General features: G+C 41.9%; 2 protein-coding genes, 1 long non-coding RNA gene and 1 gene segment (V, D, J or C); 2 read left to right on the top strand and 2 right to left on the bottom strand.

Moving 5' to 3' along the window:
• Window positions 1–1194: 1194 nt before the first annotated feature.
• Window positions 1195–6842, top strand: LOC113010291 (uncharacterized). Its single transcript, XM_026149306.2, has 3 exons — window positions 1195–1337; window positions 1415–1750; window positions 5509–6842. The coding sequence occupies exons 2-3, from the start codon at window positions 1579–1581 to the stop codon at window positions 6483–6485; spliced, it is 1149 nt and encodes a 382-aa protein (XP_026005091.1). The 5' UTR covers window positions 1195–1337; window positions 1415–1578; the 3' UTR covers window positions 6486–6842.
• Window positions 6843–7202: 360 nt separating this feature from the next.
• Window positions 7203–12619, bottom strand: LOC113010722 (T cell receptor alpha variable 3-like). The segment is given in 4 exon segments: window positions 7203–7684; window positions 9309–9410; window positions 9496–9705; window positions 12474–12619. Coding segments are annotated over 3 exon segments (432 nt in total).
• Window positions 12620–13582: 963 nt separating this feature from the next.
• On the bottom strand, window positions 13583–17365 carry LOC113010721 (neoverrucotoxin subunit beta-like). The gene is made up of 8 exons (XM_026149927.2): window positions 17255–17365; window positions 16965–17166; window positions 16693–16833; window positions 16496–16605; window positions 16158–16245; window positions 15103–15154; window positions 14908–14954; window positions 13583–14743 (listed from the first exon to the last, which is right to left on the bottom strand). Exons 1-8 carry the CDS (start codon window positions 17315–17317, stop codon window positions 14190–14192), a joined length of 1257 nt encoding a protein of 418 aa, XP_026005712.2. The 5' UTR covers window positions 17318–17365; the 3' UTR covers window positions 13583–14189.
• A 1024-nt stretch (window positions 17366–18389) lies between these two features.
• Window positions 18390–20493, top strand: LOC145421736 (uncharacterized). Its single transcript, XR_013903100.1, has 3 exons — window positions 18390–19000; window positions 19416–19463; window positions 20376–20493. It is a non-coding gene; the product is annotated as an uncharacterized LOC145421736 (long non-coding RNA).
• The last annotated feature ends 2789 nt before the right edge of the window (window positions 20494–23282 follow it).

Raw genomic sequence — 23282 nt, 5'->3', positions numbered from 1 at the left:
TTTCCACAGCAGCTCTGTCTCTACAAAGGTTTTTACAGAGTTTTGCTGTTTCCTGTCACTGTGGGCTGCAGAGCACAGTAGTACACAGCAGAGTCAGACACTGCAGCAGAGGAGATCTCCAGATAAAAATCGCTTTTGTCTTGATCTTTTCTAAACTTCAGCTTTTCTATTTTCTCTGAATGTTCATCTATGAGAAGCTGTGGATGTGAACCAGACTTCTGATGATACCAGTAGAGGTTGAGGACAGAGCCTGAATAGTTGCAGGAGAGAGTCACAGTGCCTCCTTCCAAACTCGTCACTACATCTTTAGATGGTGTCAGTAAATCCTCAGAGGATCCTGAAAACAACAAAGACATATTTCACCATCATGTTTCTGAATCTTTAAACTTAGTTTATAAAAAGTGAATCAATTCAAACAACATCCAGATATTTTCATGTCCATCATCTCCTTTTACATCTCACTCCATCTTTTGATGACTCACCAGTCTGAAAGGAGACTATCATCATCCAAATGAAAAGCAGACCGTGTCTGTGTTCTGTCTCCATGCTTGTCTGTGTCAACAAATTGGTTTCCTGACCTAAACTCCTTCAGCTGCCTGTACAGAATGAGCAGCAGGACCAGTGAAGGAACCTCTCTACTCTATACATGCAGCGTGATGCCTGAATGGATTAACATGTTTGCCTTTTCCTTACTTTATTAGATATTCCACTGAAAATTAAAAACATACATGCACAAATAAATTAGTCCCATATTCAGGCACATGAACACCACACAGTTGGTTTCCAGGTACAGGTTCCATTAAAACATACATAGATGTTATACTCATATTAACAGTTGTGTTTTATGTATCTTTTTAAAAAAATATATACCAATGAAAAGTACGTCAAACAGTTTTCTGGGTCCTTTCTCTTCAGCTAAACCAATTTAAAATCATCAATTAAATGAACTCAGTTCAATTTTGTTCATATAGTGCCAAATCAGAGCAATATTAAGCTTCAAGAAGCTTATTATTGTAAGGCAGGGGTCCCCAACTCTAGTCCACGAGGGCCGGTTTCCCTGCAGGTTTTAGATCTCACCCTGGGTCAACACACCTGAATCAGGTGAATGGAGGTGAGCTGAGGTGTTAGTCCTTTTGCCACGTGCTCCATAAAGTGTGAGATGTGGTGTTTGATGGTGGGATGTAAGAGGAGGCGGCCTGCACAGGTACAGCTTACTCAGCAGAGAGCATCTTATTCTTGTTTATATTCCAAACCCTGTTCACCACAGAGATCCACAGCCTGTGATACCAAACAGTCTCTGGAGCCACTGGATTCAAACTGGGAATCAGAGCATCAAGGTGGGAAAAATCCACTTATGATGTTACCGAAACCTTTTATTTTTCAGGAATGTGTAACTAATATTCCCTCCTACTAGAAACTGAGCTGTTACGTAAACGAAGTGGAACGGAAGCCCTTGTCTGCCGGAGCTTGACCGTGTGACACCAGGCGGAAGTAAACAAAGGAAAGGCGGAAGTAGCTTTCCTCCTGTGTTGAATCAGCGGCGTGTGTGAGCTGAGTGTGTGAGCTGCGGCAGCAACGATGCCTTCAGTTCAGTATCTGAGAGAGTTCATCAACGAGCGACTAACTGCTGCTGCTGAACAAATATTCTTGGAGTTTGAAAAAACGATCGTCCAGTACGAGGAAGAGATCGACCGTCAGCGCAGACTGCTGGATATCACCTGGAAACCCCAAATCAAGCTGCACACAGCAGGTGAGTCACTCTGATGCTGCCGTGATTCTCATTAACGCCGTTTTAAACGAGGAGTTTGTCCTGCAGCTGCTGTCAGGGTGAGCACAGGGACCCCACACCGAGGCTCAGGAAACCTCAGTGGGCAGACAGTCTGTCTCTCAGCCGGTGAGAGTTGATAACTAGCCCTGTGATACCCGTTATCTCTGATTGGAGTTTAAAGTTTTGGTGAGTCAGCTAGCACACAGACAGTCCGGCTAATGCAGCTTGATTTGTGGTTAAAGCTCTCAGCTGATTTTGTAACGGTGCGTTGTTGTCAGCTGGGTGTAGAGAGCATCTGGCAGACGTTACAGGAGTCTGTCTGCTCGGACTACAAGATTTAAACAGTTTCTACCATCAAGCCATACGACGCCTCAACCACAACACTTCAACACACACAGTCCACGGGACGCACTCAGAAGCTGCAGCTTCACAAGTTCTCTGTTTAATCTGCACTGGTCACTCCACTTTATTGATAGTTATATTTTTAAAAAGTGCAATACTGTAACAAGTGCCACAAAAAAACAAAACTTTGTACTGTTCAGTTTGTACTGCTGCTCATCCCTGTGCAGTGTCCCATCTGCCCCCCCCACATTCCTATTTAAGATTTTCTTTATTTAATCACTAGTGTGTACATATATTTATATATACATACATATATTCAGTCAGTTAACTGGAAATTTCTCTCTTTTTTTCCTTTACTACATCTTATTAATATTTTGCTCTTTACTATTTTTATTTTATTTGTTTTATTTTTATTTTTTATTTATTTTTTCTTCTACTGTACCATTCTGCTGAGTGACTGTCTTCTGCTCGTCAAATACATTTCATTGCGATGTTGACCCTGTGCTAACTTGCATATGACAAATAAAACTGAAAACTGAAACTGAGCTGTCAGCTGATCACCACCACCTGCTGAGCTGGCATCTCTTCAGTCTTCACAGGAAGGTCAGTGCCAGGGTACTCGATCTGTCCTTCCGGAGGGATCTGTTACGATTTGTAATGGACAGTAGGGGTGGGCGGTATAACCGGTAAACGGTAGAAACAATATAAATTTGGCCAACGGTACAGATTTTGACTATACCGCTCTACCGCATGTTGATGATGTCATCAAGCTGCGCCTGTTTTGGTCGAAAGTAGTGATGGGATTTGCGGCTCTTTTTAGAGAACCGGCTCTTTCGGCTCGGATCATTAAAAAGTGTCACGATGTTTATATGATTAAACTCATGAGTTTAATCATATAAACATCCAAATAAACTAAACTCAAAACACTGGGTCATAAGACCCAGGATCGTGACAAAAAAGAGTCGGATCGTTCAGCTCCGAACCGGCTCTTCAGGTTGTTTTGTTGCTTTAATTAATTTATTATTAACAATAATAAATAAGGAATTACTAATGTAAAAGAAAGTGGTTTTATTTATATATGTTTATATATAAATATATGCGGTGGCCCCCAGAGACAAAGCATGCACAAAGTCCAAAGCACATTTCTAGCGTTAACTGAACTTCCAAAACAGCGCTACTAGATCACTTAAATTACACAATGGAAAGCATGTGTGTATTGTTTGTGTATTTATACACAAGCACTCATATAGATTCAAATAATAAAAAAAAAAAAGTTCATTTACCTGTTACTACCACTCAACAAATCAATGGTATCAAGCGGTGCGGCTTCGTAGCTTACCAAAGCTACATTTTGACAGATTTGTGAGCGCCGTGTAGCACATAAAATCAGTTCAAGGTCAGTAAGCACAACCAGAATTCATACATAAGGCGCACTGTAGATTTTTGAGAAAATGAAAGGATTTTAAGTGTGTAAAATACGTTATACAGAAGAAAATAACATATCGCGATATGTATCGTTACCACGCATGCTTCAAATTATACCGTGATATGGATTTTAGGCCATATCGCCCAGCCCTAATGGACAGAATTTCTCCTCTGATCTTTTAATATATGTATTAGATCTTACTAAAATTATAATTATTACCTTTTCTCATTTTACTGCAGCATTTAAAAATTTCCTTTATATGTGATGCTGATTCCAAGCGTACTCTTCCTGCTAATGTAGAGATCAGGCAAGAGAGCAGTCTGTAGAATTTTAGCCCTGAATGTTAATGTAACCGGAAACAGTGCTTTTATTTTAGAGTATATGCTGAAGGACGCTAATTCAAAACAATCACCACAAGCTTTCCATTTAACATCCACACATTTCATGTTGATTATTCAGTCATTGAACATATATATTATTTATTGCCTGCAGCTTTTCAGCTGTATCTTGCATTTTAACTTCCCTCTCTTACTGCTGTACTTCTGCTGATGTTCCTCTGTTGGTGAGCCTGAGTGAACCGCTGGCAGAGGAGATAAATTGCTTCTTCACCTGCTCCGAAACACCACAACAGCAGCACTCAGCTGCTTCAGCCCTGTTCCCATCCTCACCCTGACCTTCACCTGGTTCCTGCACCGCTCCACTCACTGTACCAGAGCACGATGTCACACAGGTGTTCCAAGCAGTGAACCCCAGGAAGGCTGCCGATCCAGACAGAGTACCTGGCAAGGTGCTAAGAGCATGCACCCACCAGCTCACCCTCATCTTCACAAGAATCTGCAGCCTCTCACTAGATCAGGTAGCCATCCCTTCTTCTACAGAGAAGAAGTCCTGAAGTTGGCAGCATGGTGTTCAGAGAACAACCTGGCACTGAACACCAAGAAAACCAAAGAGGTCATTGTCGACTTCAGGAGCCACAGCACTGACTTAGTCCCCCTTTACATCAATGCAGACTGTGTGGAGAGAGTCCATACCTTCTGGTTTCTCCGAGTCGTCATCTCCACTGACATCTCCTGGACAGACAATATCACAATGGTCATCAAGAAGACCCAACAGCGACTACACTTCCTGAGGGTCCTCAGGAAGTACAAACTGGACTCCAACCTGCTGCTGACCTTCTACCGCTCGTCCATTGAGAGCCTGCTGAGATACTGCATCACAGTATGGTTCGGCAGCTGTACTAAGGCGGACAGAGCGAGGCTTCAGAGTGTAGTTAAGGCAGCACAGAAGATCATTGACTGCCCTCTCGCCTCCCTGATGGACATTTATTCCTCCTCAGCAGAGCAGCAAACATTATCAAGGACAGCTCCCCCCCCTGGCTTTGACCTCTTCAGCCTGCTTCCCTCAGGGCAGCACTACAGGTGCATCAGCACAAAGACCGACTGACTAAAAAACTGTTTCTTTCAAAGAGCCATAACCAGCCTGAACTCACACAAGCACTGACCACACAGTTCCACCCCCCAATTCAAGGACTTCTATACACAGACTACCACTCAACTAACATCACCACTGTGCAACATTTAATTTATGTGCAATAGCCCGCACTGTAAAGATATAACAATAATTTTTTCCAATATTTGTATAATTGCTATTTTTTAATACACACTGTTCATCTGTATTATGACAATAAAAGGCAGTCTTTTCTGTTCTTAATTGTGCAGTAGGGTGTGTATTCTCAGCTGTGGCCTTTCTCCTTCTAATAATCTTGATGCGACTTTCTCACTTCACAACTGACTGTGAGGATTCCAACATCAACACTCATTCTCCAATATTTTTAACAGCTGACAGCAGCGATCATCAGCAGTGACTAGAAGAGGACATTTTTTAATGGATTTCTTTACTGACTCACACTGTGGAGCCTTATTACAATCGATATTTTAATATGCGTTTTTCTTCTCTCCTTTCATCCTTGCAGACCTCCAACAGCAACACATTTTTAAGGAAGAGGAGGATCTCACTAATCAGGCACTCCAGCTGAGTGTGGAGCAGGAGGAACCAGAACTTCCACAGATTAAAGAGGAACAGGAGGAACTGTGCAGCAGTCAGGATGGAGAGCAGCTGGGACTGAAGGAGGAGACTGATACCTTTATGGTGACTGCTGCTGAGGAAGGAGAGCACAGTGAACCAGACAGAGAGAGGCCACTCCCTCACAGCTGTCCTGAAACTCACACCCAGGATCAGGAAGGAAGCAAGAAAGTAGATCCAGGATCAACTGGAAATACGAACAGAAGAGCCAGTAACAATGCTGAAGACTGTCCCATTTCAGGTAGTCAATGTAAAACTGAAACAGGTAAAAAGTCTTTAAAATGTGATATTTGTGGAAAAAGCTTTAAGAAAAGGTCCCAAATAAAAGAGCATTACAGAATCCACACTGGTGAGAAGCCACATTCTTGTAAAATATGTCAGAGAGGTTTTTCTCATAGGAGCAATTTGGTGCGCCACATGAGAATCCACACGAAAGAGAAGTTACATTCCTGCCAGACATGTGGAAAAACCTTCAGTCAGAACAGTCATCTGCTGGTCCACATGAGAATCCACACAGGTGAGAAGCCGTATCCTTGTGAAACCTGTGGGAAAAAGTTCACATGTAGTACGCATTTGACAGCGCACTTAAGAACGCACACAGGTGAGAAACCCTTTCATTGTAAAAGATGTGGGAAAATGTTCTCACGAAGCAGTAATTTGCTGGAGCACATGAGAACACACACAGGTGAGAAGCCGTATCTTTGTAACACATGCGGGAAAAAGTTCACATGTAGTAGTCATTTGTTAGTTCACATAAGAACTCACACAGGTGAGAAACCATATATTTGTAAAATCTGTGGGAAAATGTTCACACGTAATAGTGTTTTGTTGCGACACATGAAAACTCACACAGATGAGACCCCATAGTCTTGAAATTTTTCTAGAGAAGACATCCAAAGCGACTCCAAACTAGGAAAAAAAGAGATTCATGGTTAGTGTTATTACTATTCAAGGTTTATTAGAGTGCACTCCAACTGTGATCATGTGAGTTTTGTTCCATCTGTGTCACACTTCACTGCCATCATGAGGATGAAAGAAAACTCCAAATGGAAAACATAATGAATATTAAAATGATCTCATTGCCAACTGGATACAATTGATATTGTGAACTTTTTTTCCAACCCTCATATGTAACAAAAGCAGAATAAAGATGTCCAGCATGTTGTTGTAAAAGACTCTGTATTTAAAAAAAGAAAAGAAATAAAATGTCTCTGTAATGATGAATGATGTCAGTGTTTTCTTTTTTTCAAGCTGAGGAGTTAAAGGCTTTTTCTCAGAGCATCATTAGTGTTAGTAATCGATACAGCTATCAGTGCCTGTTGTTTTTGTGATGTCATATATTCATTCTAAACATAAAGTCTTTGTAAAGTTGTAATGTAGAAACGACAGATTGACACTGAAGGCTGCAGAGAGCTGTGACTGATCATAAGTGAAAGCGGTCACAGAGGAGAGTTCAGTTCAAACATGTAAGATATGCTTTAATCTCCCAGCTGACCTGCTGCGGGTTAAAGTTTGATATGATGGTACTCTGATCAATGTAAACATGTCGTACTGAACCTGCTTTTTTTTTTACAATAGTGCATATAGCACATTTACACTAGCACTCTAAAGTACATCATGATTGTCCTCCGGTGGCTCAGATTAATGTTTCAATTCAAAACATGAAACTCTTAATTTTTTTTGTGCTTCCACAGCAGCTCTGTCTCTGATCTTTACTGCTTCATTTCTCTGTTGTCTTTGTCATCAGTCCAATGACACAAGAATCAGAGGTGTAACAGTGTGTGGCTCCCTCTAGTGGATGTTGTGGAGTATTCTGTTGTCTTTGCTCCAAAGGTTTTTGTACAGAGTTTTGCTGTTTCCTGTCACTGTGGGCCTCACAGCACAGTAGTACACATCAGAGTCAGACACTGCAGCAGAGGAGATCTGAAGAGTCATCAGTGTTTTATCTCCACTCACATTAAACATTATTCCAGGAACTGGATCTGATATTCTGTCTCCTGTTCCAAAGTGAGAGATCAGGAACTCTGGTGGTTTTCCAGGATATTGTCGATACCAGAAGAAGTAATCAGTTCCAGCAGCAGCTTTGGAGTATTTATAGGACAGCAACAGCGCTGGCTTCTAAAGTAAATTCTTTTTCTTTGGTTGGAGTGAGTTCTTCACATCTGATAACTGAAGAAAAAGGAATATCTGTTATTAATCAGTTACACAAAATTTACAGTAATCATTGAATTGAACATAGTTTCCTGTGTAGGTGAGCAGACCTGTGAGAGTGAGAAGAATCAGAGGAAACACACAGTGATGTAATGACAGCATGTTGAGGAACATAAAGTTTGTTTTGTGTTGAACTCTGTTGAATGTGGAGGTTTTTCTCTCTTCTATAGTTCAGTAACAGCTCAGCTCCTCCCTGAATCTCTGCTCCTCCTCTCTGCTCTGTGTTTGCTGTGTTGCTCAAAGACAGTAATTAGTTCAGGACATGATTTAGTTACATAAAGGTAATAAATAAGTGTGTAATTAATAAATATTGTAAGTAAATTTATTCTAAAATGTTTTGGCTTTGAAATCTGATCAGAGGAAGACGTGTGTCACAAATGGTCTCTGTTGTGTTATGCATTGAGCAACAGTAGCGTTTGGCCATGACCCTGTCTTTGGCGTATCTTCTCCGGTAATGTTGTGAACAAATGTTTCAGCAGGAATAAAAGAGGAAGCTCATGTACATGCTCGTGCCTTTGGAAACTTTCATCTTTGTGAGCATTAATATGTTCAGATAGAACGTGGATATGTCTTTGACACCACCTTTTAGGTCATGTAATGTAATGTGCATGTTTTTAAAGTAGGTTAATTATTAAGTCTGGCATTGACGTGTGTATTAGCGAGGAATTTCTTTTTCATACAAAAGAAAAAAGCCTTAAGAAGGAAAAGGTTTATAAAGAGCTTCAGTAAAATGAAGAAAAACAAGACTTGCTCCATTTATCAGCTTCAGCTTCCTGCTTCTCATAAAGCACTTTTCTACTTGAGCACTCAGAGTGCTTCATACAACAGCCTCATTCACCCTTTCACACACATTTATACTCAGAGCAATTTCAGGTTAATCAAAGCCTCCCGTAAACATCTGTTTTCTAGTTGTAATCTGCTGAATGAATCATCTGCAAGAGATAAAATCATCTGTTAAAATATTCTTAATATTCTGTGAGCAAACAAAACGGAGAAAGATGAGTGTTTGGTTTGAAACAGGAATGTTCCCACGGCTGTGTTTCTTCCAGCTCTGCTGCTCTGCTGCTGCATGACAGGCTTCACCTGAGCTGAACACTGTGATTACAAGACTCAGGAGACTCGTGACGTTATTGTAGCTGCTGAAGTTCGCTGTCACAGCTGTGGCTCATTCTCTAAGAGTCTACAGAGGTTTAACAGACTGTGGCTCCCTCTAGTGGATGTTGTGGAGTATTCTGTTGTCTTTGCTCCAAAGGTTTTTGTACAGAGTTTTGCTGTTTCCTGTCACTGTGGGCCTCACAGCACAGTAGTACACAGCAGAGTCTGACACTGCAGCAGAGGAGATCTGAAGGTTCAGACCGTTTCTGTCATCGACCATTCTGACAGAAAGTTTGGAATTTGTTGTGTTTTGTGTTCCCAAGTTAAAGGTCAGGAACTCTGGTGGTTTTCCAGGATATTGTCGATACCAGTAGAACTGATCACTTCCAGTTGCTTGTCTGGAGTATCTGTAGGACAGAGTAGCTGTGCTGCCTTCCAAACTGGACTCTTCAGCTTTGCTGGCAGTGAGTTGTTGACAGCTGACACCTAAAGAAACAGAAATCTGTAAATATTATACAAAGAAATCGTGAATAATAATTAAAATATTAGGATGAAGTTTTTTCACATGTACCTGTTAGAATCATGATGATTAACAGAGAAGTTTCATAACAGCCCAACAACAACATGTTGGACTGAATCTTCTGTGTTGAATGTGGAGGTTTCTCTGTCTCGTCTGCTCTTCAGTCGCAGCTCAGCTCCTCCCTGAATCTGTGTCTCCTCTGGTTTTTATTTCCTGATCAAATCTTGTCACCATGAGACTTTTCTGTGTTCTAACACTCACCTATGCAGTGAGAGAAAAGTACAAACAGGTAAAGGAACATGTTTCAGGTGCTGAAGTCACACAGCAGATGAACAAAGTTCAGCAGAATGAAAAGACTAAGCAGCCTCTCTGCTGCACAGCCTTCTCCTCAACATCAGGCTGTAGTTCTTCACAGAGAGACCATCTCATTGGCTGAGTTCAGCATCAGTGGGTGGAGCCAGACAGAAACCTGTTAAGAGTCTTTATGAACAGCGAAACATCTGCTGGTGTTAAAAGAAACTAAAGAGGTGCAGTTACAAGTACAAGTACATCCAGACAGTGACTTTTACGGCTGGCTTCTCCACATCAGTGTCTGCACAAGTTTCCCGTTCAGACTGTAAAGTTTGGGGAGGAGAGGATTCCCTGGAATCATCAGTGACAGTGAATTCACTGATAACTACACAATTATTTGACAGCAGGGAAAAAAGCATATCTGAACCTGTCTTTATGTTCGGCTGTGATAGTTGTAGCAGTCAGACAGTGAGTGAGAGAGACAATCTGCTGTGTACTTAGAAGCCATTCTTTCTGCTTCTGTTCTGATTCTGAGTTAATTTGGGTTGAACCCAGGACTGTATCGGCGTTGGCTGAATAGCAGTGGTGTTCACCTTGTGGTGTCAGAACACACAGGACGCACAAATAAGGTTATTCCGTCTTTACTGTGATTCTGTAGCTTAACAGCGCAGCACAGCAGCACAGTAATGCAACCGCAGGCTTACAGAGGATGTACAAGAACTCGTAGGTGGGGGCTGTTAGCTGTTAGCTAACAAGAGCAGAACATATACAAAATACTGAATATAACAAACATTTAAGTCATGAATTAAGATTCATGAGCTTTCTTCCAGTCTGACCAGAACTACAAATGGAAATTCCGATATGAAGATCTCCATGCACTACTCAGAAAACCTTACAGTCCATGACATTAATTGCCAATACACCCAACAACACAAAACAGCCAATCAACCAAAGCGGTTGCCCCATGATCGTAAGGTCAGGGGTTCGAATCCCCTGAACGGCTACCCTGAGGTACCCCTGAGCAAGGTACCATCCCCACACAGTGCTCCCAGGCGCTGCACTGGTGTCTGCCCACTGCTTCACTGAGTGAATTTCCCCACGGGGATCAATACAAAGTGTGCATTATTATTATTGTGTACAACGTTAGCAGCATGAACTAGCCACACAGGTGAACAGGCCAATACACATTGCACTTCTACATCCACTAAATGCCTAAAAGACTAAAGCTGTCCTTTCCAGGCAGGGCTCCACATCCACTCAGTTCTTTAGCAACGCGCACGACTCACACTGTGTGTCGACATCCCCCGCTGAGTCAGTCCGCTCAAACTCTGATCCCTGGAACATGTGTTCAATAGTGCACCTGTGCCCTCTCGCCACAAGGGGGCTCCCACACACAGTTGACAGCCTTTCCAACACAGAGGACAGATTCTGTAAAATATCGGCTGCACATGATCTTGGGTCTGATTATTGTAGGGTCTACCTCACCATATAAAGCACCTTGAGGGGACTGTTGTTGAGATTTGGTGCGATTAATAATGTTTGAACTTTTAAGGTTGTTCAACATTCGTAGTTCTGTTTTGCATTTTGGAACATTTAGTTGTTTATTATAATGCAGTCTTAAGGCTTTACATTACATATTTTGACTTTGTGTATCTGTGTTGGTAGGCAGGTTGGACTCAAATATATGATTTGTAAAGTTCATTGGAGGCGTATAGTGCTCCAGGGACTCCAGGGAGGAAAGGAGTCCACACAACACTCTCTCAACTCAGGGTTTGTCTTACCACACACCTGGGAAGATCAAAACCAGGAGTCTACACAGAAGAAACACACAGCAAATATCTTGAAGCATCAGAAGCAGCACAAACACTGAGCAGGAGGAGCCAGGGCTTCACTAATTCAACAGTCCAGTGAAGAATGACACAAACAACAACAAAGGAACACAAACAACAACAAAGGAACACAGACAGAGGAGAGAGAGAAAACTAAAGTCCAGAGACAGACAGCAAACAAACCGAGAAATCAGCCGGAGACGACAGAGACCATCACATTTGGCTTTTAATTCAATGTAGGTTTAATAAGTTTTTAGATTGAGTTGAATCATTTCAGTTTAGTTTGCAATGTTTAAGAATATTTATTTTTAACTGTCATTGTCTGTTTTAGTTTTAGTCTTTATTAATTATTATTGCCTGGATGGCAAACGTCACATAAAGCCTCATAAAGCACATTCTGAACGTTTTGATCAAATTCACAAATATTGAAACTACGGGGATTTCCACCGTTAATCTTTCTTTTTTCCAAGTTCACAAAATAATTTCAGGTCTAGTTTTTATTTTTGTTTTAGTTAACCAAAAGGCTTTTCACATGCAGATTATATTAGTTCACTATAATAACCGTGATATATACACAGTAAAGGTGTTCCTCAAAAATGCACTGTAAGTGTAAGAAGTGGACACGAGTGATGACGAGCAGGTCCAGATGCTTCTAAACACGGAAAGAAAGAAAGGAACATTTTGGCTTCATCTCAGGAGAAAGTAGCGCTGACTGAACTGGTTGTTGCTACTGCAGTGGTCTGAATGCTCCCATCTGTTAATCTACAGCAAAAATCATGACATTTCAAACGTGATCCAAATAAATTAGTTAATCCTGTGAAATTACACTGTCAGAGTGAGGGGCTGCATTAAAATAGGTGACTCTGAAAAATATTTGTAACACAAAGTATTTGCAGTAATTTTGTTCACCTGGTTCAGAGTTTAATTTGTTCCCTTTCCGATCGTGTCCTCTCGTGTCAGCTCCCCTAGTTAAAGGTTCTGACGTCCTGACGGTTGCTGGTCTAGTTTTACCTTCTGTCTCATTGCTTCTGATGACCCTCACCTGCGTCTTGTTACACTCTTGTTTCTCCTGATGCCTCTGACCCTCGGGTGTTTAAATAGTGCTGTTTATTCCTCAGTGTCTGTGTCAGTCTATGTTGACCTACCATCATGTGTTCCCTGGTTGACTGGAGATGAGTTTTCTGGAGTTCGTCTGTTGCTGCCTTCTTAGTCAGCAGTCTTATTGCACCGGTCACCCAGGTCACCACCATCACCGCTGCCACCCAGCATTCAAGCTGTGACGCTGGTGCCCAGCTTGTAAGAGCTCCTGTTATTCGGCATTCCAGACAGTTCCATGAATGAACCAGCTTCATCATTGGTGTGGTTGTGGTGGGAGGATGAGGAGCCATGCTCCCTCTTCCAGGAGGAAGAGTGTTCTTGTCACCGGTTCTCCCCGTGGTTCAGTCCAGATGAAGCCAGTGAATGTTGTGCCTGTTTACCCAGACTAGCTCAGTTAGGCACAACGAGAGCAGGCAAACCCTGAGAGTTTCCTGACCCCAGGCAACCAGCGCAGTGTCCGCAGCCTATCAATAAACACTGTTCCAGGTTTATGTAGACGACTTAGCTGCTGCTCCTCTCATTCAGTATTATTAAAGTGAAATTCTGTAGTCTGCATTTCATGTTGTGCAGCCTCATTTAACTACAGTTGGTGCTACAAGTTGTTGTATAAACTTCCTGAGATTAAAACCACTCGTGGCTCTGATCATGTTAATGACTATTACATATCTGGACTTCATATGATTGCTGGGTTTCTCTCTGCGTGTATTATTGTAGGGTCGACCTTACAATATAAAGCACCTTGAGGCAGCTGTTGTTGTGATTTGGTGCTGTGTAAATAAAGTTGAATTCAATTTAAACATCATGATGAATTTCTCATCTAAAGCTCTCATTGAAAGTCTCCAGGTGAGGAAAAACGTGGTTGTTGTATCAGTGACTTTAAAATACTCGAAGCAGAAGAAACACACTTCACACAAAGCACATCAGTAAAGAAAACTGAAGATCAATATATATTTAGTCTCTATCACACAAAGAACATTGTTCAAGCAGGAATTTCTCTTTCTGATCAGCAGTGCAAAATATTTTCTCAGCCCCATGTCAGAAGAGCTTTGGTGCAGAGGTCAGCACCGTCACCTCACAGCAACAAAGTCCCGAGTCCAGCTTCACCTTCATGTGTGGAGTTTGTATGTTCTCAGCTTGTTTGTTTGGATTCTCTCTGGGTGCTCCAGCTTCCTCTCACAGTCCAAAGACATGCAGTTAGTGGAATGAAGTTAATGTCAGCCCTGTCTCAGATTGGTGACCTGTCCAGCTTGGACCCTGGCTCACACTCTACGGTTGCTGGAAGCTTCAATCTTCAGCGGATTGAAATTAAGAAGGAATCATTTAGAGGAGTTTAAATCATTAAATCATTGAATCCATGAATCTGAAAGTGTTTTTGAGTGCAAGATGCAGACTGAAAGGTCTATTTAGCAGTGCTTCTCAGAGTTTTATACTGAACTAAGTACAGACTGACTGAAGAATTATGAAACCAAGCTTCAAATCCAGGATAGAGGTTGTTTGCTGTGCCAGCAGGACGGTCCACATACACTGCTACTCTGTTGGAGGAGAGCAGTGCACATGGACCGGCTTCATTATTCTCACTGAAGAATTATGAGACCAGACTCCAAATCCAGGATACAGAGGTTCAGTGAATGTGGTGTTGAAGGTGTGGAGGTGGATCAGAGAGTCCAAGAAGATATTGTAGAAGGACAGCGTGCCGGCAGGATGGTCCACATACACTGCTACTCTGTTGGAGACAACGTCTTTGGGGATGAAGGTTTCTGTGTTATTGTGCAAGACAGAGTAAGAGTAAGAGCAGACCAGGCTCCAGGACTGACTGTTCAGTCCAAACAAGCAGTCATCACTGTGTCCTCTCCGTTTGATTCCTTTGTAGCTCACTGCTATAGAAACATATCCACTCCACTCAACCTCCCAGTAACAAGGACCAGTCAGCCCGTCTGTGCACAGCAGCTGAGGGCGGTCAAATCTCTCTGGATGATCAGGATATGGCTGCTGTGCATTCAAACGCATCACCTCTCTGTTGCTGTCAGACAGCTGGATCCATTTGTATACTGTGTTTGGGTCGATTGTGAGTTGATAGGAATCTGATAGAGAGAACAAATAAATCCAGCTGCAGTTATTGATCGATCATCTATTCGTTGATCGGCTCTTTGATGGTGACTCCTGATATCAGAGATATGAATGAGCGACACAGTAGTTTAAAGACGGTTGGATTTGTTTCCAAGAATCATCATAAAATCAAACGTACACTTCTTCAGATCCGAGCTCACCCGTCGGACGCCATCAGGCTCCACCCTGCAGGGAGAGGAGGGGTCAAACCAGCACAGTCGTTGGCAACATGCTAACATGGACATCATCACTCATACTGTCACAGAGGGAAGACTTCATGTAGCTCTTACATCTGCATAAAACAAACAGGCTGAGTGAAGGGATCTGTTCATACCTGTTTAGAGACTCCTTTCCTGCAGACCACTGCTTCACTTCTTCAGGTGCATCTTGAATCAGAATTGCTCTTTTAAAATCAAATATTACAATTTTCACAACACCTACATGTTTTGTTTTTTTGAATGAAACAGAACAAAAGTAGGAAGTCAAAGTGTTTTTTCCTCATATATCAGTTGAGTGAAAGCAGTAAAGCCACCAAGAGACTTTGATGTGCTGACATTCGTCCTCTGCTTGTCATGGTCATTTTTAGTCTACATAAACTACTGAAGAAGATTGATGGATTCGACGCATCCATCAGAATATAAATATGTGTGCATGTTAGATAGAAAGCTCTTATATAGAAAAGGTGAATGAGGCACGTTGTGTTGAGTTAAACAAGAACCAGTCCATTTACCGTTTATTCGATCTAAGCAGCTTTGGAAGACGGCGACTGGACCTCATGAAGCTTTTTGAAGAGGTTTCTCCTTTGGTGTTTAAACTCTAGTGGGAGTTGTCCACTTAAGAGGATCATTGGCACACTATTGATCATGTGCCTCATCACAAGATCCAAGTTATAAAAAAAGGTGTGGGTCATTATCAGCAGAGCTTTTGGATGAAACTATGGTGAAACCTTGCCTCACTCTATCATGTGACCCATTGAGACGCAAGATGTGAGTAGGGGTTGAGGTGCCTGGGAAGACTCAACATAACTGGAGCACGGATGGTACAGTTGTTGACAGCTGGTGTGTCGATCAGGTGAACTTCACAAACACAATGAAACACTGTGAGCCATGCACCGGCTTCCTCAGAGCCTGGACCTCATTATTGAAGCCCTGTGGGATCATGGAGGTCTCTCATATGGACTGATGCCACGCAGAACTGTCCACTGGGAACTTAATGTTGTGGGATGCTTTTCTGTTTTGTTCATCATCATCATCATCATTGCTCTTTAGTTCCATCAGTCGCTCATCGATGTGAATAAACCAGACTGAACATTTCATGCAGTCTCGTGTGTCCTGTCATCCCAAAACAACACAATATCTTAAAGTCACATCAAAAACCTGTAACACTCACTTTGAAACACGTAGAAGCGCTTTGTCAGAGTGTCTCTCTCTTTGGTTGGCATCTGCTCAGATGGGAATTCTTCAAAGCTTTGCATGACCTGTTGGTTAGACTGCACTTAACATGATTCCACACACACACAGATAGATAGATAGATAGATAGATAGATAGATAGATAGATAGATAGATAGATAGATAGATAGATAGATAGATAGATAGATAGATAGATAGATAGATAGATAGATAGATAGATAGATAGATAGATAGATAGATAGATAGATAGATAGATAGATAGATAGATAGATATGTATGTATTTGTGTATTCCATATATTCCACTTGCCAAACTTACCGTTCTGAATATTTCCTCAATGTCATCTCTAAGGCAGTGCTTTTTGACAGCCTCACAGATGTGTTGGATGAAGGCAGAACCGTATGTTTCATGAGTGTATGAACCTGTGTCTGCAAGCAAACAGAACCAGATCATATCTGTAGTTAGGCGGTGTTTGATTGTTCTAAATGTTACTTATTGGAGGGTGGTGCACTTACAAGTGGTGCTGGAATGAAAAATGATGAAATCCTTTTCATTGTGTGTCCGAGGACCTTTGACAGAGTTCACTGACAGAGATTCGATGTCGTCTGTGGGCACAAATTGTGTCCTATCAAGTAAATCCACCGATTCCTCCCCCACTGAAACAAACACACAGACTTACTGAAACGTGTCGATCTTTTACCTTTTCAAATGAACAAATATTAACAGTAAATTCATTGAAGATTCATTCATGCTGTTTGTTGGGTGTGTGAGGACAGATGAGAATCACCTCCTCTGCAGGCGTGAATAATGACGATCTTTGGTTTGTCCTTCAGTGCAGGACAGTTCTTTGAGTTTAAGTGCTGAAAGATTTGGTCAATTTCAAACTCCTCAGTTCCCGTGCCTCCATAACACACCAAAGTCACAAACACGCTGTCTGTGAGGGCCAGTTTTGGGTGTTCAGAAAATTCTTTCAGAGGTTTATCGATCATCTGTGAGAAGAAATCCGTCACTGGATCATTTAACCAGTTTGTAAAACTGGGTGCAAGTGAAGAAACCTTTTCTGCTTTTAAAAGTTACCTTTGCAGTGATGTCCCCACATCTCACTACCTCATATCCAAGAGTTTGAAGTAGACTTTGCATGACTTTCTCATCTTTCGCAGCTCTACATTTGTATAAACTTGTATTAAACGTTTCAGTGTTGATCAGCAGGGCGATGCGATTTGACTGTGATTGTTGAGTCACTGGGTAAATCTGAGAGACCAAACAGAAACTCTTCAGATTATTTTAACACAAGCTGATTTTTTTATGCAGTCATTTGCAGTAATTATTATTATTATTGGTTTGGAAGTTACTACAAGAGGCTAAGATCAAACAATCAACATATCTCATATGAATCATACAGTAACATACTTTTTTACCCTGACTGTCTGTCCACGTCTCCATCTCTGACCTAGAAAGAAATCAGAGGACATGTTGAGCTGGAGAGACAGAATGTGTCACATCACATCAGCTCTTGGGATTTTCACTGTGCATCACATCATCTCTGCTTCTTGTGGATTATTCAGGACTGATTTTTAAAAATATTAATGAGAAAATGTATTGCTGATACTGATTAATAGATAATAAGACTTGAGCCTAATAAACCTGAAGACTATTGAATGTAGACACACGGGATCCTAATCAGGCATCAAAGTGAGATTTGGCAGGTGGGGAAACTCTAAGCCCAGGTGCAGTGGGGCAGCGTGGGCGACTTGGAAATGAGACCCTGTACTGGAAGCTCCACTCAGGTTTTCTTTGTATCCAGGTTGTGATCAGATGAAGCTGCTCTTTGTGGATTTAGCCGACCGAATTCAGATGTTACATATTTCCAGCTTCCAGCCACTACGAAAACCCAAAAAACCTAGAATTTGGTGAATTAACTCAAACAGCACCTCACAGTTAAACAATGTCTGATTAAATGTATGCAAACAGCTCAGCTACTCTTCACCAGTCCAAGTTTACCCCTCTCAGCTTTACCACAGTACTGCAAACTTAACACTTTCACTGACATAAAATCTGAATAATGTCATTTCTGTCCCAAGATGTTTCACAATAAGAACACAAAATAATCATGTTCCTCTCATGTCTTCTTTCTTTGCAACATCCTCCATCTCTGATGTGACAGATGAAAGAAAAACCTTCTTCAAAGTAAAACAGAAACAACATCTGCTGCTGCTGCTAAGACAAATGAGAAATGAAGAATCAGAGACTTACAGCAGAGATGCTGAGTCCTGGTTGTCCTCTGATTAAAGAGCTCAGACTGCTCAGAAAAGAAGGACTCAACTGTACCTGCACTGGAAACACCTGCTGACTGACTGACTGACTGGATGCTCTTTTATACTGAGCTGGAATCTAGTTAGAATTGTTCTTCTTCATGATAACGTGAAGGCTGAGTTCTTTGGACCAAACTGGTTTTGCTTTGGCTGTTTGGGAGGTTTCCAGTTTCCTGAAAAGAAACTCACCGAACTGGTTTCACAATATGCCAGAACAAACACAGGAATGAGGCTCGCTTTCCTTTACACAGGTGATACGTTTGCTTCTTCACCGATTAACTCATGGACATGTTTAGAGATAATTCAGGAACTACTTGATGTAATGTTCCTCCACGAATCTCCACCTTATCATGGTGGAGGGATATGGTGCCAAATGATACCAGGAGCTCTGTTTTCAATGGTAATTTGCCCCTGGCAGGGTCCCTATATGCACACTGGTCCTGAGAGAGGGGTAAGACTAAGAATGAATCAGAAGACATCCATGCTGCATTGACCAGTGGACCATGTCTGGGTACGTGGGATGGGGTTTCTGAGGCTCTAAGCTGGACCAGGCCCAGGGGAGGGGCTCCACAGAGAGTGTGGGTTAGGTGGCAGCCAAAGTTGGAGGCCCTGGCGATAACCAGGGTGGATACATCTGTTTCCCCCAGCTTGATGCCTTTATGTTGGGATTTTTGCTGGTGGACAGGAGAGTTGCTTCCCTGGAACGGGTTCTGGCTGTTTGCACTTTTGCACCAAACCTGGGCTTGTGTTTGGTTGTTGGATGGAAGCTTTGTGCTTTTGACAGTGTAGCTAACATTAGTTGGAAGGAACACTGAAATACTGGAAGAGGTCACAGTTTCAGGCTGTTTGTGTCCTGCTTCACTGTCTTCATGGGACTGCCAGGGTCAAAGTTTGAACTAATAGATCGTTTTCTTTTTGACTCCCAGCAGAAGAATGAGGCCGCTCAGCAATGCTGCGTCAAACCTGGCCTGCAGGTAAATGTTGCATTAGGACAGATAATAAGTGTAGATCAGATGATTTCCTGAAGAAGCAGCGTCAGGGGAAAACCCTTCATTAAAAATCCAAAACTTCCTCATGATCAGTGTGTTAGACTCGGGACATAAACCAGACCAAGAGTTAGCTTTCAAGCAGCACCAGTTTGAGGCGCCAAATTTCAACTAACACAAATGTTTGTTTGTCAAAAGATTATGAATTTAAAAGAAAGAAGACCAACTGTTAATTTCTGCTGCTTGTATCAAGCTCAGGAGCTAAAAATGCAGGACCTGGTTCTGCTCGCAGGCTCCGGGTCATCTCTGATTTCCTCCATCAGGTTCATTGACCATGTACCAGTCACATTATATTGACCACATCTAACTGAGCTGTGTGAATGCCTTAAATATTCTTGTACAAAACAATAAGGTGAGAAAATCTCGTCCCCACTGTTCCAGCATGTCTTTAGTTCAAATCTCACAGGTTGTCACATTCACAGCTTCTCCTGTTTTTCTTCTCTTTACTATTTCCTCATGTTTCTGATTATTCCCCGTCTACCTAATCCTCTTCATTTCTAGTGCTTTCCTTGTCCCCACTTCCTGATAAATTGGATGTTTACTCTGTGCTTGTTTTGCCTTGTTGGTTTCACACATATACAGTAATGCTGTCAGGTTTCCTCCATGTGTTTTCTTCTTGGTTTACAGCAGCTATGTCGAGTCTGTCTTTGCTGGTTCATCAGATTTAAAGTTTGCTATTGTGGAATCCTGCGTCCAAAGTCATACTTTTGTCTTTTATAATCTCTGTAAAATTATAAAATCTAAAGAGGATGTGATGTTGAAATGTTGCTGCAGTTCCTGTGAAAGAAAATATGTGAACTCATGAACTCTGCTGACTGGAAACTCTCCCTGCTGCTGCAGAAATGTGTGAGCGGTCCTCAGTGTTTAGATCAGAGGGAGCCTGGTGGTGGAGCAGGACTGCTGAAGAACTCAGTGGAAGGACCCACAGACTCTGGTCCTGATGAAAGGTGTGGGGGGGAGGAGGGCTGCATCCATCTGACACTGAGAGGGGAAACACTTAAACATGAGAGCAGGACAATGATGAAGGAGAGCATCATCATCTGATGTGATGAGTTCAAAGAGAATAAATGGAACAAGCATGAGATGGTCTTCCTGGTTGGACTTTTAGCCTCATGTGAGAGATTTTACCTTAAAGAGATAAACCTCTGTTACTCTGTTTATTTTGCTTCTGCTGCATTTCTGCATGTCCTCATCCACTAAATATAAAATAGTGTAAATGAGCAGCTTTTGATGTTTGACAGTTTTTATTGTGTCTGAACGTTCCTGCAGTTGGTTTGTGGTTGATGTGGATTTGCTGCTCATGTGAATCCTCCCACAGTGTTTCATTAGCAGCTGTAACCACAGTGACTCTGATAAAACAGGAATTAGCAGAATCCATCTGATATGAAGCTGTGCTTTGAATACCACTTCCCTCCTCTTTGAAGAGTAGTCAGATATCTGTGTTCAGGTTTTTGTACAGCCTCTTCTACACTTTGTATCACTGTGTTTGTAGAGCACAGTAGTAGAGAGCTGTGTCTGCCAGGGTTAGGGCTGCTATGGTCAGATTAGTTGTTGTAGGTGATGTTTGGGATCCATATCGATTATTGGGAATATAATCACTTGTGCTGTCTTTTGCTCCTTTCCAGAGTATAAACTGAGGAGCCTGAAGGTCAGAATCATGTCTGTACCAATAAAGCCAAGGAGTATCATCACTCGTCTGATAGCTACATGTGAGTTTGACAGATTTTCCTTCTGTTTTAGTGACTTCAGGTTGTTGAGGAGTGATTGAGTCTCCAGCTGTTAGTCCTGGAAAAAGAAAGAAGAAAAGTAGTGAAATGCAGTCTGTATATCTGCTTAATGCAGCAGCTTCAACTAAACTTTAATCCCTGTTCTTAAACTCACCTATAATGTGAGATAGAAGCAAAAAGAGGTGCAGCAACATGTCTTTGGAGTTATTAAAGCCAGACAGACAGCACATGAACAATGTTCTTCCACTGCAGCACAATGACCAACAAATAATGTCATTGGATGAGCTCAACTTCAGTGGGCGGGGCCATTTTAATAGCTCAGCCAATCAAACAGTTTTGTGCTTCCACAGCAGCTCTGTCTCTGTCTCTGATCTTTACTGCTTCATTTCTCTGTTGTCTTTGTCATCAGTCCAATGACACAAGAATCAGAGGTTTAACAGTGTGTGGCTCCCTCTAGTGGATGTTGTGGAGTATTCTGTTGTCTTTGCTCCAAAGGTTTTTGTACAGAGTTTTGCTGTTTCCTGTCACTGTGGGCTGCAGAGCACAGTAGTACACAGCAGAGTCAGACACTGCAGCAGAGGAGATCTCCAGATGAAACTGCTGTTTTTCTTTGTCATGTATAAACTTCAGCTTTTCTGTTTGCTCTGAATGTTCTGCCATAACAAGCTGTGGATGTGAACCAGACTTCTGATGGTACCAGAAAAGGTTCTGAACATAACCTGAATAGTTGCAGGAGAGAGTCACAGTGCCTCCTTCCAAACTCATCACTACATCTTTAGATGGTGTCAGTAAATCCTCAGAGGATCCTGAAAACAACAAAGACATATTTCACCATCATGTTTCTGCATCTTTAAACTTAGTTTATAAAAAGTGAATCAATTCAAACAACATCCAGATATTTTCATGTCCATCATCTCCTTTTACATCTCACTCCATCTTTTGATGACTCACCAGTCTGAAAGGAGACTATCATCATCCAAATGAAAAGCAGCAACATGATTTTCTCTTGGACTGAATGAACAATAGAGAGAACACAGCAGCTCTTCAGCTCCTAAATGAAGCCTATCATGTTCACTGCTGTAGCTCCTCCTCTTGCTGAGCTCTGTTTCCTGTCACTGTTTCCTCATATCTGCAGAGCGCAGAGTCCAACACCCACCAGGAACAAATTCGCTTTCTTTCCAGCTATGTGGATCAAGCTCTTATGCCTTTGCTGGTTGGGGTCAGTGATGAATCAGGTGAGGAGGATTCAAGACTGAGGCGAGAGATAAGAATGTGCACTGAATGTACTCAGCTGCATGAAGAGTACATGAGATTTTCTCAGACACAATTAAATAAAACCTGAGGAAGGTCAAAGGTCGTCACTTGTATGTTTAACTACAAACTTGTGATCTGGAATTCTTTCACTGTTTTTTGCCAGTAGCGTGTTGTTTACCATAAAGTAATTCAGAGTCATTCATACCACAGTAACCAGAGATGATAATATATTTGTAAATATATAACTTTCTACAGGACTGAATATAATATCTTTATGTCCGGAGCCTCTGAGGAGTATCCGAGTATTTATAGCATTACACAAACATCTCCATCACAGTGTTCATGAAATGCTGAGTTTATCCATCTTCTGGGTGGGCCTACGGAGGAGTTTTGAAGATTTCCCTGTGAGGGAGCTGCTGGTGACCAATTCAATTCAATTCAATTCAATTTTATTTATATAGCGCCAAATCACAACATAAGTCGCCTCAAGGCGCTTCATAGATACAGAGAAAAAAACCCAACAATCATATGACCCCCTATGAGCAGCACTTTGGCAACAGTGGGAAGGAAAAACTCCCTTTTAACAGGAAGAAACCTCCGGCAGAACCAGGCTCAGGGAGGGGCGGGGCCATCTGCTGCGACCGGTTGGGGTGAGAGAAGGAAGACAGGATAAAGACATGCTGTGGAAGAGAGACAGAGGTTAATAACAGATATGATTCAATGCAGAGAGGTCTGTTAATACATAGTGAGTGAGAAAGGTGACTGG

This window comes from Astatotilapia calliptera, chromosome 18 (assembly GCF_964374335.1).
Source record: "Astatotilapia calliptera chromosome 18, fAstCal68.1, whole genome shotgun sequence".
Classification (NCBI taxonomy): Eukaryota; Metazoa; Chordata; class Actinopteri; order Cichliformes; family Cichlidae; genus Astatotilapia; species Astatotilapia calliptera.
Note: the sequence above shows the minus strand (reverse complement) of the source record. Positions and strands in the feature narration are given on the sequence as shown.

Bases quoted from the DNA above. Each gene is read 5' to 3' on its own strand.
- LOC113010721 (XM_026149927.2), bottom strand. From the start codon at position 17,317: ATGCAAAGTCTACTTCAAACTCTTGGATATGAGGTAGTGAGATGTGGG. The intron at 16,606-16,692 runs GTAAGTGCACCA...GTTTGCTTGCAG, and splicing joins TTTTCATTCCAGCACCACTT to ACACAGGTTCATACACTCAT. The intron at 16,246-16,495 runs GTAAGTTTGGCA...TCTAACCAACAG, and splicing joins TTGAGGAAATATTCAGAACG to GTCATGCAAAGCTTTGAAGA.
- LOC113010291 (XM_026149306.2), top strand. From the start codon at position 1,579: ATGCCTTCAGTTCAGTATCTGAGAGAGTTCATCAACGAGCGACTAACT. The intron at 1,751-5,508 runs GTGAGTCACTCT...TCATCCTTGCAG, and splicing joins AATCAAGCTGCACACAGCAG to ACCTCCAACAGCAACACATT.